Source organism: Heterodontus francisci, chromosome 30 (genome assembly GCF_036365525.1).
Source record: "Heterodontus francisci isolate sHetFra1 chromosome 30, sHetFra1.hap1, whole genome shotgun sequence".
In the NCBI taxonomy this organism is placed as follows: Eukaryota; Metazoa; Chordata; class Chondrichthyes; order Heterodontiformes; family Heterodontidae; genus Heterodontus; species Heterodontus francisci.
Window position 1 is genome coordinate 27,498,647 of NC_090400.1, and position 15,750 is coordinate 27,514,396.

Here is a 15,750-nt window from a genome sequence, read left to right on the forward strand (position 1 = left end):
TTGGCTTGGTGTATGCTAGGTGGTGTAATTTCACAAGAACAAGATGGAAACAAATCCCATGCCGCATCACATGCACACCCACACTGCCTCCCCACCCCCGCATACCTACAGCCACATAAACAGGCAGAGACCTGGAAACTCCACATAGGCAGACAGGCATGCCCACACACATGGGCACACACACACAGGCACAGGCACAGGCACACCACATGAGCAAACTAATACAGGCGCACACATGAGCACAGGCACACTTACACAGGCACACACATGAGCATACACATACCTACACAGGCACAAACACAGTCACACACACACCCATACAAGCATACACACACCAGGGGCACAAATACACACAGAAAATTTATAAATAGGAGCCTGAGTCTGTGCTTTAGTTATTGTGGGAATAGAGCAGAACCTGCCTCAAGCTTTAGAAGGAGGAACAGACCTCTGTGGGAAAATGTACTTGGAAGCATTTTGAACATTTAATGGCTGATATTGAGGTGAAATGTAATCAATTGTTTCCAGGATTATGTCATTTTTAATTAATTTATTGTGGTATGTATTTAATTTTGAAGGTGTATGTCCCAAAGATCCAGCATGGGCAACCAAAGGAAAAATATTCAGTTTTATGATACTTGTTTTCCTATGAATGGTAGTTTAAAATAATTGTGCATTTTGATTGGGTGGTTGTGTGGTGGATGCTGTTTTTTCATTCGCAGCTTTTACTACCCATCTGGTTAATGGATTGGCTCAAATATTCTGTCAACTAAATACAAATTAATCAGGCACAAACTGGATGCACACTTTTAATTAGATTTTAGATTTAGAGATACAGCACTGAAACAGGCCCTTCGGCCCATTGAGTCTGTGCCGACCATTAACCACTCATATTATACTAATCCTACACTAATCCCATATTCCTACCACATCCTCACCTGTCCCTCTATTCCCCTACCACCTACCTACACTAGCGACAATTTATAGTGGCCAATTCACCTATCAACCTGCAAGTCTTTTGGCTGTAGGAGGAAACCAGAGCACCCGGAGGAAACCCATGCAGACACAGGGAGAACTTGCAAACTCCACACAGGCAGTACCCAGACTTGAACCCGGGTCGCTGGAGCTGTGAGGCTGCGGTGCTAACCACTGCGCCGCCCTATACATTGTTTTTGATAAAGTGGGGATGAAGTTTGTCCTTCAAGCAGAGTACCATGGGTGAGAGTGAATAGTAGAGTAAAATCAGACAGAGTGCCGATTTTGCTATTCCTCATTTTGTGCTATTCTCTAGCACCTCACTTAGCATAGCAGCAAAACTCCATGAAGCAGCAGAAGCATGTTAACTGCTCTCTACCACTGCTGTGCTAATGTTCATCAAACTCAACTCCCAGAGGGAGTTCTTCCGCAAATGTGTGCAATGCTCTGTGATAAACAGATGTCATGAGATTGAGCGAGAATTTTTTTTTTATTCATTCATGGGATGTGGGCATCGCTGGCCAGGCCTGCATTTATTGCCCATCCCTAATTGCCCTTGAGAAGGTGGTGGTGAGCTGCCTTCTTGAACCGCTGCAGTCCATTTGTGGTAAGTATACCCACAGTGCTGTTAGGAAAGGAGTTTCAGGATTTTGACCCAGCAACAGTGAAGGAACGGCGATATAGTTCCAAGTCAGGATGGTGTGTGACTTGGAGGGGAACTTGCAGGTGGTGGTGTTCCCATGCATTTGCTGCACTTGCCCTTCTAGTTGGTAGAGGTCACGGGTTTGGAAGGTGCTGTCAAAGGAGCCTTGGTGCATTGCTGCAGTGCATCTTGCAGATGGTACACACTGCTGCCACTGTGCGTCGGTGGTGTAGGGAGTGAATGTTTGTGCCAATCAAGCGGGCTGCTTTGTCCTGGATGGTGTCGAGCTTCTTGAGTGTTGTTGGAGCTGCACCCATCCAGGCAAGTGGAGAGTATTCCATCACACTCCTGACTTGTGCCTTGTAGATGGTGGACAGGCTTTGGGGAGTCAGGAGGTGAGTTACTCGCCTCAGAATTCCCAGCCTCTGACCTGCTCTTGTAGCCAAAGCATTTATATTGCTACTCCAGTTCAGTTTCTGGTCAATGGTAGCCCCTAGGATGTTGATAGTGGGGGATTCAGCGATGGTAATGCCGTCGAATGTTAAGGGGAGATGGTTAGATTCTCTCTTGTTGGAGATGGTCATTGCCTGGCACCTGCGTGGCGTGAATGTTACTTGCCACTTATCAGCCCAAGCCTGGATATTGTCCAGGTCTTGCTGCATTTCTACACGGACTGCTTCAGTATCTGAGAAGTCACGAATGGTGCTGAACATTGTGCAATCATCAGCGAACATCCCCACTTCTGACCTTATGATTGAAGGAAGGTCATTGATGAAGCAGCTGAAGATGGTTGGGCCCAGGACACTACCCTGAGGAACTCCTGCAGTGATGTCCTGGAGCTCAGATGATTGACCTCCAACAACCACAACCATCTTCCTTTGTGCTAGGTATGACTCCAGCCAGCGGAGGGTTTTCCCCCTGATTCCCATTGTCCTCAGCTTTGCTAGGGCTCCTTGATACCATACTCTGTCAAATGCTGCCTTGACTCGGAGGGCGGAGTTCCAGAGTGGAAAGTATAAAAAACTTACCTCGGGGATTCTCGGAGCAGACTCGGAGGGCGGAGTTCCAGAGCGGTAAGTATAAAAAACTTACCTCGGGAATTCTCGGAGCAGACTCGGAGGGCGGAGTTCCAGAGCGGTAAGTATAAAAAACTTACCTCGGGGATTCTCGGAGCAGACTTGGAGGGCGGAGTTCCAGAGCAGTAAGTATAAAAAACTTACCTCGGGGATTCTCGGAGCAGACGCTGAGGGCAGAGTTCCAGAGCAGTAAGTTACCTCGGATGGGGGAAAAAAACTGAAAAAGTGACGTCACAGGAAAGCTGTGACCTGATTGGCTGGTAGGGAATCTGTACCGAATTTGAAAATAAAACTGATAAAAATTGATTAAAACACTAATTAACTAATTAATAAGTAGAGTAACTAAACCAGAGGGAAGAGATTACTGTATTTAGTTAGCATTTAGTATTTATTGTAGAAATCTAGCACTAGGGACCATATAGTTAAGTGTATCATAATTTAGTAAGGACTTAATAAGTATTTATTTATTTTATATTAATTAACTAATTAGTGCTAGAAATGACAGTTAGAGGGGTGAAGTGGGAGGTCCGTGACGCTTCCAGCGTTCCAGGCGATTACATCTGCAGGAAGTGTACCCAGTTGCAGCTCCTCACAGACCGCATGGATCGGTTGGAGCGGCAACTGGATGCACTTAGGAGCATGCAGGTGGCGGAAAGCGTCATAGACAGGAGTTTTAGAGAAGTGGTTACACCCAAGGCGCAGGCAGATAGATGGGTGACCGCTAGAAGGGGCAGGCAGTCAGTGCAGGAATCCCCTGTGGCTATCCCCCTCTCTAACAAGTATACCGTTTTGGATACTGTTGGGGGGGGTGGCCTATCAGGGGAAAACAGCAGCAGCCAGAGCAGTGGCACCACGGCTGGCACTGTTGTTCAGCAGGGAGGGATAAAGCGCAGAAGAGCAATAGTTATAGGGGACTCTATAGTCAGGGGCACAGATAGGCGCTTCTGTGGACGTGAAAGAGACTCCAGGATGGTATGTTGCCTCCCTGGTGCCAGGGTCAAGGATGTCTCTGAACGGACAGGGGGCATTCTGAAGGGGGAGGGTGAACAGTCAGACGTTGTGGTACCCATCGGTACCAATGACATAGGCAGGAAGAGTGATGAGGTCCTGCAGGGGGAGTTTAGGGAGTTAGGTAGAAAGTTAAAAATCATTACCTCTAGGGTTGTAATCTCTGGATTACTCCCTGTGCCACGCGCCAGTGAGGCTAGAAATAGGAAGATAGTGCAGCTAAACACGTGGCTGAGCAGCTGGTGTAGAAGGGAGGGTTTCAGATATCTGGACCATTGGGCTCTCTTCAGGGACAGATGGGACCTGTACAAGAAGGACGGGTTGCATCTAAATTGGAGGGGCACTAATATCCTGGCTGCAAGGTTTGCTAGCGTCACTCGGGAGGGTTTAAACTAGTGTGGCAGGGGTGTGGGAACCAGAGCAGTAGGACAGCTCATGAAATAAATGAGGAGGACATAGTAACTAAGGCCAGTAAGACTAAGAGGAAGAGCAGGCAGGGAGATGTTGCTGAGCACAGCGGGACTGGTGGTCTGAAGTGCATTTGTTTCAATGTGAGAAGTATAACAGGTAAGGCAGATGAACTTAGAGCTTGGATTAGTACTTGGAAATATGATGTTGTTGCTATTGCAGAGACTTGGTTGAGGGAAGGGCAGGATTGGCAGCTAAATGTTCCAGGCTTTAGAAGCTTCAGGCGGGATAGAGGGGGATGTAAAAGGGGTGGGGGAGTTGCATTACTGGTTAAGGAGAATATCACAGCTGTACTGCGGGAGGACACCTCAGAGGGGTCATGCAGCAAGGCAATATGGGTGGCGCTCAGGAATAGGAAGGGTGCAGTCACGATGTTGGGGGTTTACTACAGGCCTCCCAACAGCCAGCGGGAGGTAGAGGAGCAGATATGTAGACAGATTTTGGAAAGATGTAAAGGTAACAGGGTTGTGGTGGTGGGTGATTTTAACTTCCCCTATATTGACTGTAGAGCTTCGATCTGGTCCCTTGGTTATGGGATCGCTTAGCTCTGTCTATCACATGCTGCTTATACAGTTTGGCACGCAGATAGTCCTGTGTTGTAGCTTCACCAGGTTGACACCTCATTTTGAGGTATGCCTGCTCCTGGCATGCCCTCCTGCACTCTTCATTGAACCAGGGTTGGTCTCCTGGCTTGATGGTAATGGTAGAGTGGGGGATATGCTGGGCCATGAAGTTACAGATTGTGGTTGAGTACAATTCTGCTGCTGCTGATGGCCCACAGCGCCTCATGGATGCCCAGTTTTGCATTGCTAGATCTGTTCGAAATCTATCCCATTTAGCACGGTGATAGTGCCACACAACACAATGGACGGTATCCTCAATGTGAAGGCGGGACTTGGTCTCCACAAGGACTGTGCGGTGGCCACTCCTGCCAATACAGTCATGGACAGAAGCATCTGCGGCAGGCAGATTGGTGAGGACAAGGTCAAGTATGTTTTTCCCTTGTGTTGGTTCCCCCACCACCTGCCGCAGACCCAGTCTAGCAGCTCTGTCCTTTAGGACTCGGCCAGTAGTGGTGCTACCGAGCCACTCTTGGTGATGGACATTGAAGTCCCCCACCCAGTGTACATTTTGTGCCCTTGCCACCCTCAATGCTTCCTCCAAGTGGTGTTCAACATGGTGGAGTACAGAGTCATCAGCTGAGGGAGGGTGGTAGGTGGTAATCAGTAGGAGGTTACCTTGCCCATGTTTGACCTGATGCCATAAGACTTTTTGGGTCTGGAGTCGATGTTGAGGGCTCCCAGGGCAACTTCCTCCCTACTGTATACCACTGTCCTGCCACCTCTGGTGGGTCTGTCCTGCCGGTGGGACAGGACATACCCGGGGATGGTGATGGCAGTGTCTGGGACATTGTCTGTAAGGTATGATTCTGTGAGTATGACTATGTCAGGCTGTTGCTTGACTAGTCTGTGGGACAGCTCTCCCAACTTTAGCACAAGCCCCCAGATGTTACTAAGGAGGACTTTGCAGGGTCGACAGGGCTGGGTTTGCCGTTATCGTTTCCGGTGCTTAAGTCGATGCCAGGTGGTCCGTCCGGTTTCATTCCTTTTTATAGACTTTGTAGTGGTTAGGTCCAACTGAGTGGTTTGCTAGGCATTTCAGAGGGCATATAAGAGTCAACCACATTGCTGTGGGTCTGGAGTCACATGTAGGCCAGACTGGGTAAGGACAGCAGATTTCCTTCCCTAAAGGACATTAGTGAACCAGGTTGGTTGTTGCAACAATCGACAATGGTTTCATGGCCATCATTTGACTAGCTTTTTAATTCCAGATTTATTAATTAAATTCAAATTCCACCTTCTGCTGTGGTGGGATGCGAACCCATGTCCCCAGAGAAATACCCTGGGTCTCTGGGTTACTAGTCCAGTGATAATACCACTACGCCACCGCCTACCCACTACGCCACCGCCTACCCTTACTATATTACAGTAAGACAACTGGAGAAGTATCTAAGAATGGGAGAATGGAAGAAGACAGCACCAGAAAATCCTAAGCAGCAGTGAAGGGTGCAGTGGGTGTCTGCGACTATACAATTCATTGATATATTTGGCACCCAGTTCATGTTCAATAAAAGCAATATAAAGAACTTGACACAGAAACTTATATATGATCTTATATAGCTGACAAGTAATGAGAAAATAATTTACACACAAAAGCATGAAAGCTCTGATTTTAATCATTATGGTTTGTGACACTTCTGAACTTTTCGAACTCCCATTGTTATTGTATGCATACATATTTGCAATCCTGAGAATCCTGGAGATTACAGTCAGACCAAGATAAAGGGAAACCACCTCACATGTAGTGATGGTCACTCAAGGATCTCTCGCCCATACTGGGGTATTGCTGCAGAGGTGGCGGCAGAAAGGAAACCATGTGAAGTGTACTCCAGAGTCTACAAGTGAAGTGCTGTTGTCATTGGCTGTGCTGCAGAGCTGTGTAGTCATCAGAACAGATGGTAAAAGGCTCTCTGACCTGGCCTTGCCTCATCACCAGGGAATCTCGTTTCCCTCCCAATTCAGGAACCTGCCAGTATCACACTGTGACAGGTTGGCCAGCAGTTTTATTATACTGCTAACATTGTCGGTAACTGACATGGGAGCCTGAAAAACAAAAATAAATAAAACTAGATTCAACCAGGACTGGATCCATCCAAATATAATCAGTCGTTAAAACTGTACAGGTACACACCTGATTAGTTAGCATGTCATAGAAGTTGGTGTTAGTGGCTGGTCCATGCCTAGGATATGTCAGAGTGTTGGGATCTTTACATCAACCATGTTTTAAAGCCAGAGTCATACAGCAAAGTACAGCCAGCAGCATAAACACACAAACTAGGAGCAATTTAACAACAGGCAAAGGAACAGACTTGTCTATATACAGCACCCTCACAGAAATGTCCAAAAATGCTTAATGTACAATTGAATTACTTTATCTCTCCATCAATGGCCACCGTGTCTTCAGCTGCTTGGACCCTATGCAATGGTATTCCCTCCCTAAACCTTTCCACCTCTCTACCTTACTTTCATCCTTTAAGACACTCTTTAGAACGTACCTGTTTGTTCAAGCTTTTGGTTGAAACCTAATATCTCCTTATGTGGCTTGGTTGTTTCATAACACTCCTGTGAAGCATCTTGGGACATTTTACCATGTTAAAGGCACTATATAAATGCACATTGTTGTTGTGACTGCTATTGTGTTGGTAAATGCAGTGACCACTTGGTGCATAACTAATTCTCACAAACAGCAACGAGATGAGTGACCAGTTAATCTGTTTCAGCAACATTGGTTGAGGGAGGAACGTTAGCCAGGACAGTGGGAGTATACATAGAACAGTAATACAGCCCAGGGCCAGCTCACCACCACCCCCACCCCCGTACCTACAGCCTTTAATGGACAGTATACTTCATGTTGTTATAGGCCTGATATTACAGACAACCAATTAGGGTGTACATGCATGTATACATGCCTATGTATGCATGGATCTGTATGTATATATGTAGGTATTTGTACATATGGAACTATATATCTGTCTATGCATAAATATGTCTATGTATAGGGAACCCCATGTGTGTGTGTGTGTGTGTGTACATGGAACTGCATCTGTGTGTATTTGTGTGTGTACATGTGCGGTGCACGTGTGTGTATACACAGGAGCAAACTCTACAGTATCATCATTGTTGCCTTTATAACAGGAAAGGATAAAGTAGTCATGACCAATCACAGAAAACGTATTGCTAAGGTGAAGGGATATTGTAATGAGGTCGATAATTAGATAGATAGATAGAAACTCATGGCTGTTTAACTAGACCTGTGAGCCACTCTGAGACTGTACTGGAACCTTGGAAGAGGTTGTAAGGGTGTGATACATAGACTGTCTTAGAGAATAAATAGTGACGGATTTAGTGGGAAAGTAGGATATTCAGGGAGAAAAGGGTGAAAATAAAGGAAACCCACAGGGCTCCACCTAAACCTATGAACAAGTAACAGTAATTTCCAAAATAGATCCTTCACTCAAAGCAGAGGAAGATGCAGAGGCCAAGGGCATATCTACGTGACTGAAGGCACGGCCACCACTGCTGGACTGGAGAGAGAGAATAGAGAATACTGAGGGAGGGAGGGTGCAGTGTAGGACTGGAAGAGGTTACAGAAGCAGAGAGGGGCAAGGCCACACTTAAGAACAATGTCATGCAGACCCCAACCTGCCGAGAATGAAGCATTTTAATTTTGTCATATGAATCTTGATTTTAAACTGTTGCTGGAGTGAAGAAAGGACTTGTTAAAAAAAAAAATCACCAGATTTAGCTGGAAAAACATTTGCATACTAACAGACAGTGCTTGGAGAGACAAAGGACTGGTCCACTTAACCCAAAATGGACTGTGATCACCATATATTGAAGGTGAGGAAGCTCACATTCCAGGATGAATGCTAAGATGGAAAAATCCACAAACAGAAGTGGTCAAACCAGCTAGTCACTTGACTAACCTGCTGGGCAACCTGGGTTTTTTTTTTGAATTGTGCTACAGAGAAATGCAGACGGCAGTTTAAAACTGAAGCTGAAACAAGTCTCTCGCCTGGCTGTCTCTCTCTCTCACTTTTTCCCAAGCCACTGGACTGACGGAAGGCACATAAACCTCAAGAGAGAAAAGGCTCCTACATCGGAACAGGTTTAAGTATGGACTGGGCTCCAACGAATTACAAGACTTACCAGCAAACAAAGATTCCACATTGTACTTAAAGGACTGTAACTACCAGATATTGCCTCAAACATTTCCCCTTTATTCCTTCTACTTTTTCTGTCTCTATCTGCGTGTGTGTTTATCGCGTATGCATGCTGACATGGTTGCATCGCATATTCGTAGTCGTTAACCGGATTAGAGTTTAAGAATAATAAACTTCTACTTTCCTAGTTTAAATCGAAGGAAACCTGTTTGAATTCTTAGCCTTATAATTGGAGCAGTGAACAAGGATTCACTAAGGGGGAGTTAAAAACACGGTGTTTTAAAATTGAACCGTTACAGTTAAACAGGTAAAGGCTGAGAGGGAACCCCTAGACCCCTCTCACCTAATTGTAACAACAAAGATGAACATTGGTGGTGTTAGATGACTGGAAGCCAATGCAGGTCAGCAAGAATAGTCAATATTCAAGGCTGGAAGTGACAAAATCTTCACCAAAGTATAGGCTGAGGCAGAGGTAGAGGGGAGTGATGTAATAAAGGTGGGAGTAGGTGGTCTTTGTGATGAGAAAATTTGCGTCAGAATCATAGAATGGTTTACAGCACAGAAGGAGTACCTTTGGCCCTTCGTGTGCATACCCACCGACTACAAGAGCAATCCAGCTAGTCCCACTCCCCTGCCCTTTTCCCATAGCCCTGCCATTTTTTCTCTTCATGTGCTTATCAAACTTTGAAAGCCACAATTGAATCTGACTCCACCACTCTTTCAAGCAGTTCATTTCAGATCCTAACCACTCGCTATATAAAAAGGTTTTTCCTCATGTTGCCTTTGCTTCTTTTGGCAATCAGTTTAAGTCTGTGTCTTTTGGTTCCAGGCCCTTCCACCAATGGGAAGTTTCTCTCTACCTACTCAGTCTAGACCCCTCAGGATTTTGAACAGCTCCATCAAATCTCCTCTCAAACCTTCTCTTCTCTAAGGAAAACAGCCCAGCTTCTCCAATCTATCCAAGGAAGCTCAGTTTGGAGTTGAACAGGATGGCGAGGTTGTGAACAGGGATGTGCACGCTCAAACTATTGGCACGAGGCTTTGAGCAACCTAACCAGCGTGAATGCTCCTCCTGGCAGCACAGAAACCTCTGGCTGTCTGTGGGCCATCAGAACACATCATTGTTATGGTTGACTCCCCTACCATTTCTCCACCCTCCCCACCACAACCCCTCCCCCCATCCCCCACCCCTCCAAGGATGAAATTTCAGGCTCAGTATTGGAGCTGCTAGAATAACTATCTATTTGGATAATTATCTGCAGAGAAAAAATTTGCAGGGCTACGAGGAAAAGGCAGGTGAGTGGGACTGGCTGAGTAACTCTGAGAGAGCTGGCACAGACACAATGGGCCGAATGGCCTCCTTCTGTGCTGTAACCATTCTATGATTCCAACTGCAGGCTCCCTCAATGATTGAGCTACTTGAGTGCTGGAACAGTGATTTTGAAATGAAGCCTGGCCTTCCTACTGCCCATCCACATCCACCCAAAATCAAAAAAATATTAAGATATCAAAACTGAGAGTAACGGGGTTTTATCAAGTGAAGGTATTAAGAGATATGGAACCAAGGTGATTAAATGGAGTTAAGATACAGATCCGCCATGGTTTAATTGCATGCTGGAATAGGTTTGAGTGTCTAAATGGCCTACTCCTGTTCCCATATTCCTACTTATTGGGCTATAAAGCACTTTCAGGACATCCTGAGGTGGAAGTCTTTCTCTCTTTTACGCTTACAGAGATAACATGATGCTGACATCATCTAGGTTAAAACATGAAGTATAGTTGGCAGGCAACCAGCAATGCAACTAGTAAGAGGAGGGAGGAAGATGGGGTGAAATAGCCCTGTGATGCAGTCAACAGAAGTAAACTGTGACTGTAGGCCTGTGGCTCACTTCGGCTGTACTTACCTTCACGGTTCCCATGTCTGTTCGGACCCAGCCTGGATGGATAGCGGTACAAAGTATCTGATACTGCTTCAGATCCTCTGAAAGGCACACGCTTGCCATGTTTAATGCAGTCTAGAAGTGAAACAAAGGAAAATATCTAATACATTTCAGTCCATGTTCCATGATTTTTTTTCTTTGTTCATTGGATGTGAGCGTTGCGAACAAGGGCAGCATTTGTTGCCCATCCCTAATTGCCCTTCAGAAGGTGGTGAGGAGCCACCTTCTTGAACTGCTGCAATCCATATGGTGTATGTACACCCAAGTTCCATTAAGAAGGGAGTTCCAGGTTTTTGACGCAGTGACAGTGATATATTTCCAAGTTAGGATGGTGTGTGGCTTGGAGGGCAACTTGCAGGTGGTGGTGTTCGCATGTGTCTGCTGACATTGTCGTTCTAGCTGGCTCAGGTTTGTCAAAGGAGTCTTGGCAAATTGCTGCAGTGCATCTTGTAGATGGTACACACTGCTGCCACTGTGGACTGGTGGTGAAGGGAGTGAATGGTTAAGGCGGTGGATGGTGTGCCAATCAAACAGGCTGCTTTGTCCTGGATGGTGTTGAGTTTCTTGAGTGTTGTTGGAGTTGCACTTATCCAGGCAAGTGGAGAGTATTCCATCACACTCCTGGCTTGTGCCTTGTAGATGGTGGACGGGCTTTGGGAGTCAGGTGAGTGACTCACCACAGAATTCCCAGCCTCGGACTTGCTCTTGCAGTCACAGTATTTATATGGCTGGTCCAGTTAAGTTTATGGCCAATGGTAAACCATAGGATGTTGATGGTGGGCGATTCAGTGATGGTAATGTCATTGAACATCAAGAGGAGGTGTTTTGATTCTCTTATTGGAGATGGTCATTGCCTGGCACTTGTGTGGCATGTTATTTACCACAAGCCTGAATATTGTCCAGGTCTTGCTGCATGGGGACATGGACTGCTTCAGTATCTGAGGAGTTGCATATGGTACTGAACACTGCAATCATAAGTGAACATCCCCACTTCTGACTTTATGATGGAGGGAAGGTCATTGATGAAGCAGCTGAACATGATTGGGCCTAGGACACTACTCTGAGGAAATCGTACAGCAATGTCCCGGGGCTGAGATGATTGACCTGCAACAACCACAACCATCTTCCTTTGTGCTAGGTATGACTCCAACCAATGGAGAGTTTCCCCGATTCCCACTGACTTCAATTTTGCTCAGGCTCCTTGATGCCACACTTAGTAAAATGCTGCCTTGATATCAAGGGCAGTCACTCTCACCTCACCTCTGGAATTGAGCTCTTTGTCCATGTTCAGACCACAGCTGTAATGAGGTCTGGAGCCGAGTGGCTAGCTGTGTAAGCAGTATAAGCAGAGTGTGAACAGTGAACACATGGCTGCAGAAGCTGTTATAAAGGTACAACACACACATCAGAACTCTTTCAAAACATAGAAATGCTATGCGTCTTTTCTTTGCTAAAACACAAATGGGTCCAAGATTCTGGGAGATCACTCAAATGGCAAAGATTCAATGGAGTGAAACCTGGGTCATCCAGACGCAGACCCCATTCCATTGCGAGGTATCGAGTCATTTGAATGTTTGAGACAGCCCCTGGTGTCCACAAGAACATTTCAGCAGCACCTACCCCAATCTGCCCTTTTGGACTTATGAAGGAAGGACTGTTAAGTCTTTGGCTCCAAAGGGAATCATTCTACCTCTTTAAAAGGTAATAAAGTTCCTTTGGGATCAATTACCTTTATTTTTTTTTTAAAGATGTGGGTTTTTTGTTGGAAAGTTAGCAGAACTCACATCAACCTCCTTACTGGTAAGGATTCTGTTGACGCTTACCAAGGATGTAATGGGCCAAACTGCTGGGGTTGCTCAGGAATTCCTTGATATGGGGAGAGAACACTTGGAACATCTACCCACAACCACTTGCATTGCCAGAATTTTAAGCATTTTAAGTATTTTCCATTCATGTGGGAGGTTTGGACACAACTTGCATTTATGTAGTACTTTTAAGGGTCAACTGCCTCTGAGCCAGAAGGTTGTGGGTTCAAGTTCCACTCCAGTGAATTGAGTACATAATCTAGACGGATACTTCAGTGTAGTATGGAGGGTGCACTGCACAATTGGAGGTGCTGTCTTTCAGATCAGACAATAATCTAAGGCCCCTGTCTGTCCTCCCAAGTATATATAAAAAAATCCCATGGCACTATTTTGAAGAAGAGCAGGGCATTCTCATCAATATTTTTCTCTCAGCCATCATCAAAGCAGATTCATCTTTCTTATAGTTATTGCAGATATAGAGTAACAACTATAATTTTACAGGTAGGTGGTTAATCCAGATAATTGGATTGGAGCTTAGATTTGATCCATTCGTTATGGGATCACTTAGCTCTGTCAATTGCATGCAGCTTACGCAGTTTGGCCTGCAAGTAGTCCTGGCTTGTAGCTTCACCAGGTTGACACCTCATTTTGAGGTATGCCTGGTGCTGCTCCTGGCATGCCCTCCTGTACTCTTCGTTGAACCAGGGTTGGTCTCCTGGCTTGATGGTAATGGTAGAGTGGGGGATATGCCAGGCTACGAGGTTACAGATTGTAGTCGAGTACAATTCTGCTGCTGCTGATGGCCCACAGCGCCTCATGGATGCCCAGTTTTGCATTGCTAGATCTGTTCGTAATCTATCCCATTTAGCACGGTGGTAGTGTCACATAACATGATGGGGGTTATCCTCAATGTGAAGGCGGGACTTGGTCTCCACAAGGACTGTGCGGTGGTCACTCCTACCAATACTGTCATGGACAGGTGCATCTGCGGCAGGCAGATTGGTGAGGACGAGGTCAAGTATGTTCTTCCCTCTTGTTGGTTCCCTCACCACAGACCCAGTCTAGCAGCTATGTCCTTTAAGACTCGGCCAGCTCAGTCAGTAGTGGTGCTTTTGAGCCACTCTTGGTGATGAACATTGAAGTCCCTATTTAAGTCTGCTCTTATATATATGAGCACAAATGAGTCCTTCATTAATATCCACCACCTGAATACAATTAAGAGTTACCAGGGACTCCCAAATCTAGAGCCCTTTGGATGTCAAGAAGCACACAGGGTAGGATAAGGCAAAAAAGGGAAGCTTATATCAGATGCTGAGAGTTCAATACTGCAGAAACCCTAAATGAGTATAGAAAGTGCACGGTGAAATTAATAAGGAAATTAAGAAAGTGAAGAAAGGGCATGAAAAAATATTGGCAAATGAAATCAAGGAAAACCCAAATATGTTTTATAAATACATCAAGAGCAAAAGGATAACCAAAGAAAAATTAGGGTCTATTAGAGACCAAAAAGGTAACCTACGTGTGGAGGCAGAAAATAGATAAATCACCGGGTCCGGATGAAATGTATCCCAGGCTGCTAAGGGCAACAAGGAAATAGTGGGAGCTCTGACCATCATTTTCCAATCCTCTCTGGCTACAGTGTGGTTCTGGAGGACTGGAAGACTGCAAACGTTGTACCATTGCTTAAATAGGGAGGAAAGGATAGCCCGAGTAATTACCAGCCAGTCAGCCTAACCTCAGTGGTGTGCAAATTATTGGAAAAAATCTGAGGGACAGTCATTTAGAAAGGCATGGATTAATCAAGGACAGTCAACAGGGATTTGTTAAGGGAAGGTCGTGTCTGACTAACTTGACTGAATTTTATGAGGAGATATCAAAGAGGGTCGAAGAGGGTGGTGAATTTGATGTAGTGTACATGGATTTTAGCAAGGCTTTCGACAAGGTCCCACATGGCAGAGTGGTGAGAAACGTGAAACCCCATTGCATTCAAGGGAAAATGGCAAGTTGGATCCAAAGTTGGCTCAGACATAAAGCAAAAGGGTAATGGTCGATGGGTCTTTTTGTGACTGGAAGACTGCTTCCAGTGGGGTTCCACGTTGCTCGATACTGGATCCCTTACTTTTTGTGGTGTATATCAATGATTTAGATTTAAGTTTGCCGATGGTGCAGAAATTGGCCAAGTGGTTGATAGTGAGAGGGAAAGTGTTAGACTGCAGGAAGATATCAATGAACCAGTCAGGTGGCAGAAAAATGGGAAATGGAATTGAAACCGGAGAAGTGTGAGGTAATGTATTTAGGGGCAGCAAACAAAGCAAGGGAATACACTACAAATGGTAGGATACTGAGGAGTGTAGAGAAATAGAAGGACCTTGAAGGATATGTCCACAGATCCTTGAGGGTAGGTCAGGTAGATAAGGGGGTTAAGAAGGCATATGGAATACTTTCCTTTATTGGCCAAGGCATAGAATACAAGAACAGGGAGAATGGGCTAGAACTGTATAAAACACCAGTTAGGCTACAGCTAGAGTATTGCATAAAGTTCTAGTCACCACATTACATTAAGGCTGTGATCACACTAGACAGGGTACAAAGGAGATTTACGAGGATGTTGCCAGGACTGGAGAATTTTAGCTATGAAGAAAGATAGGATAGGCTGGGGTTGTTTTCTTTGAGAGGAGACTGAGGGGAGATTTAATTGAGATATATAAAATTAGGGTGGCCTAGCTAGAGTGGGTAAGCAGGGCTTATTTCCCTGCATGAGGTCAATAACCAGGGGGAATAGATTTAAAGTAATTCATTGAAGAATTAGAAAGGAGTTAAGGAGAATTCTTTTTACCCATAGGGTTGTGGGGGTCTGGGACTCACTGACCGAAAGCCTCATTGCCTTTAAAAAGCACTTGGATATACACTTGAAGTGATGTAACTTACAAGGCTACGGGGTCAAGAGCTGGAAAGTGGGTTTAGACTGGATAGCTGTTTTTCAGCCAGCACAGACATGATGGCCCGAATGGCCTCCTTCTGTGCCATAAATTTCAATGATTCTATGATTCAAAGA

At 45.4% G+C, this 15,750-nt stretch overlaps 1 protein-coding gene across 2 annotated transcripts in view; it reads right to left on the minus strand.

Moving 5' to 3' along the window:
• Positions 1-6,446: 6,446 nt before the first annotated feature.
• The window catches only part of LOC137346493 (C-signal-like), a 58,194-nt gene continuing 48,890 nt past the window's right edge, over positions 6,447-15,750 (minus strand). For both annotated transcript variants that reach the window (XM_068009953.1, XM_068009955.1), the window contains exons 5-6: positions 10,855-10,965; positions 6,447-6,830 (exon numbers count right to left, since the gene is read on the minus strand). In XM_068009953.1, the coding sequence (XP_067866054.1) occupies positions 6,717-6,830; positions 10,855-10,965 (225 nt within the window). In that variant the 3' untranslated portion in view covers positions 6,447-6,716. The remainder of the gene's footprint in view (positions 6,831-10,854; positions 10,966-15,750) is intronic.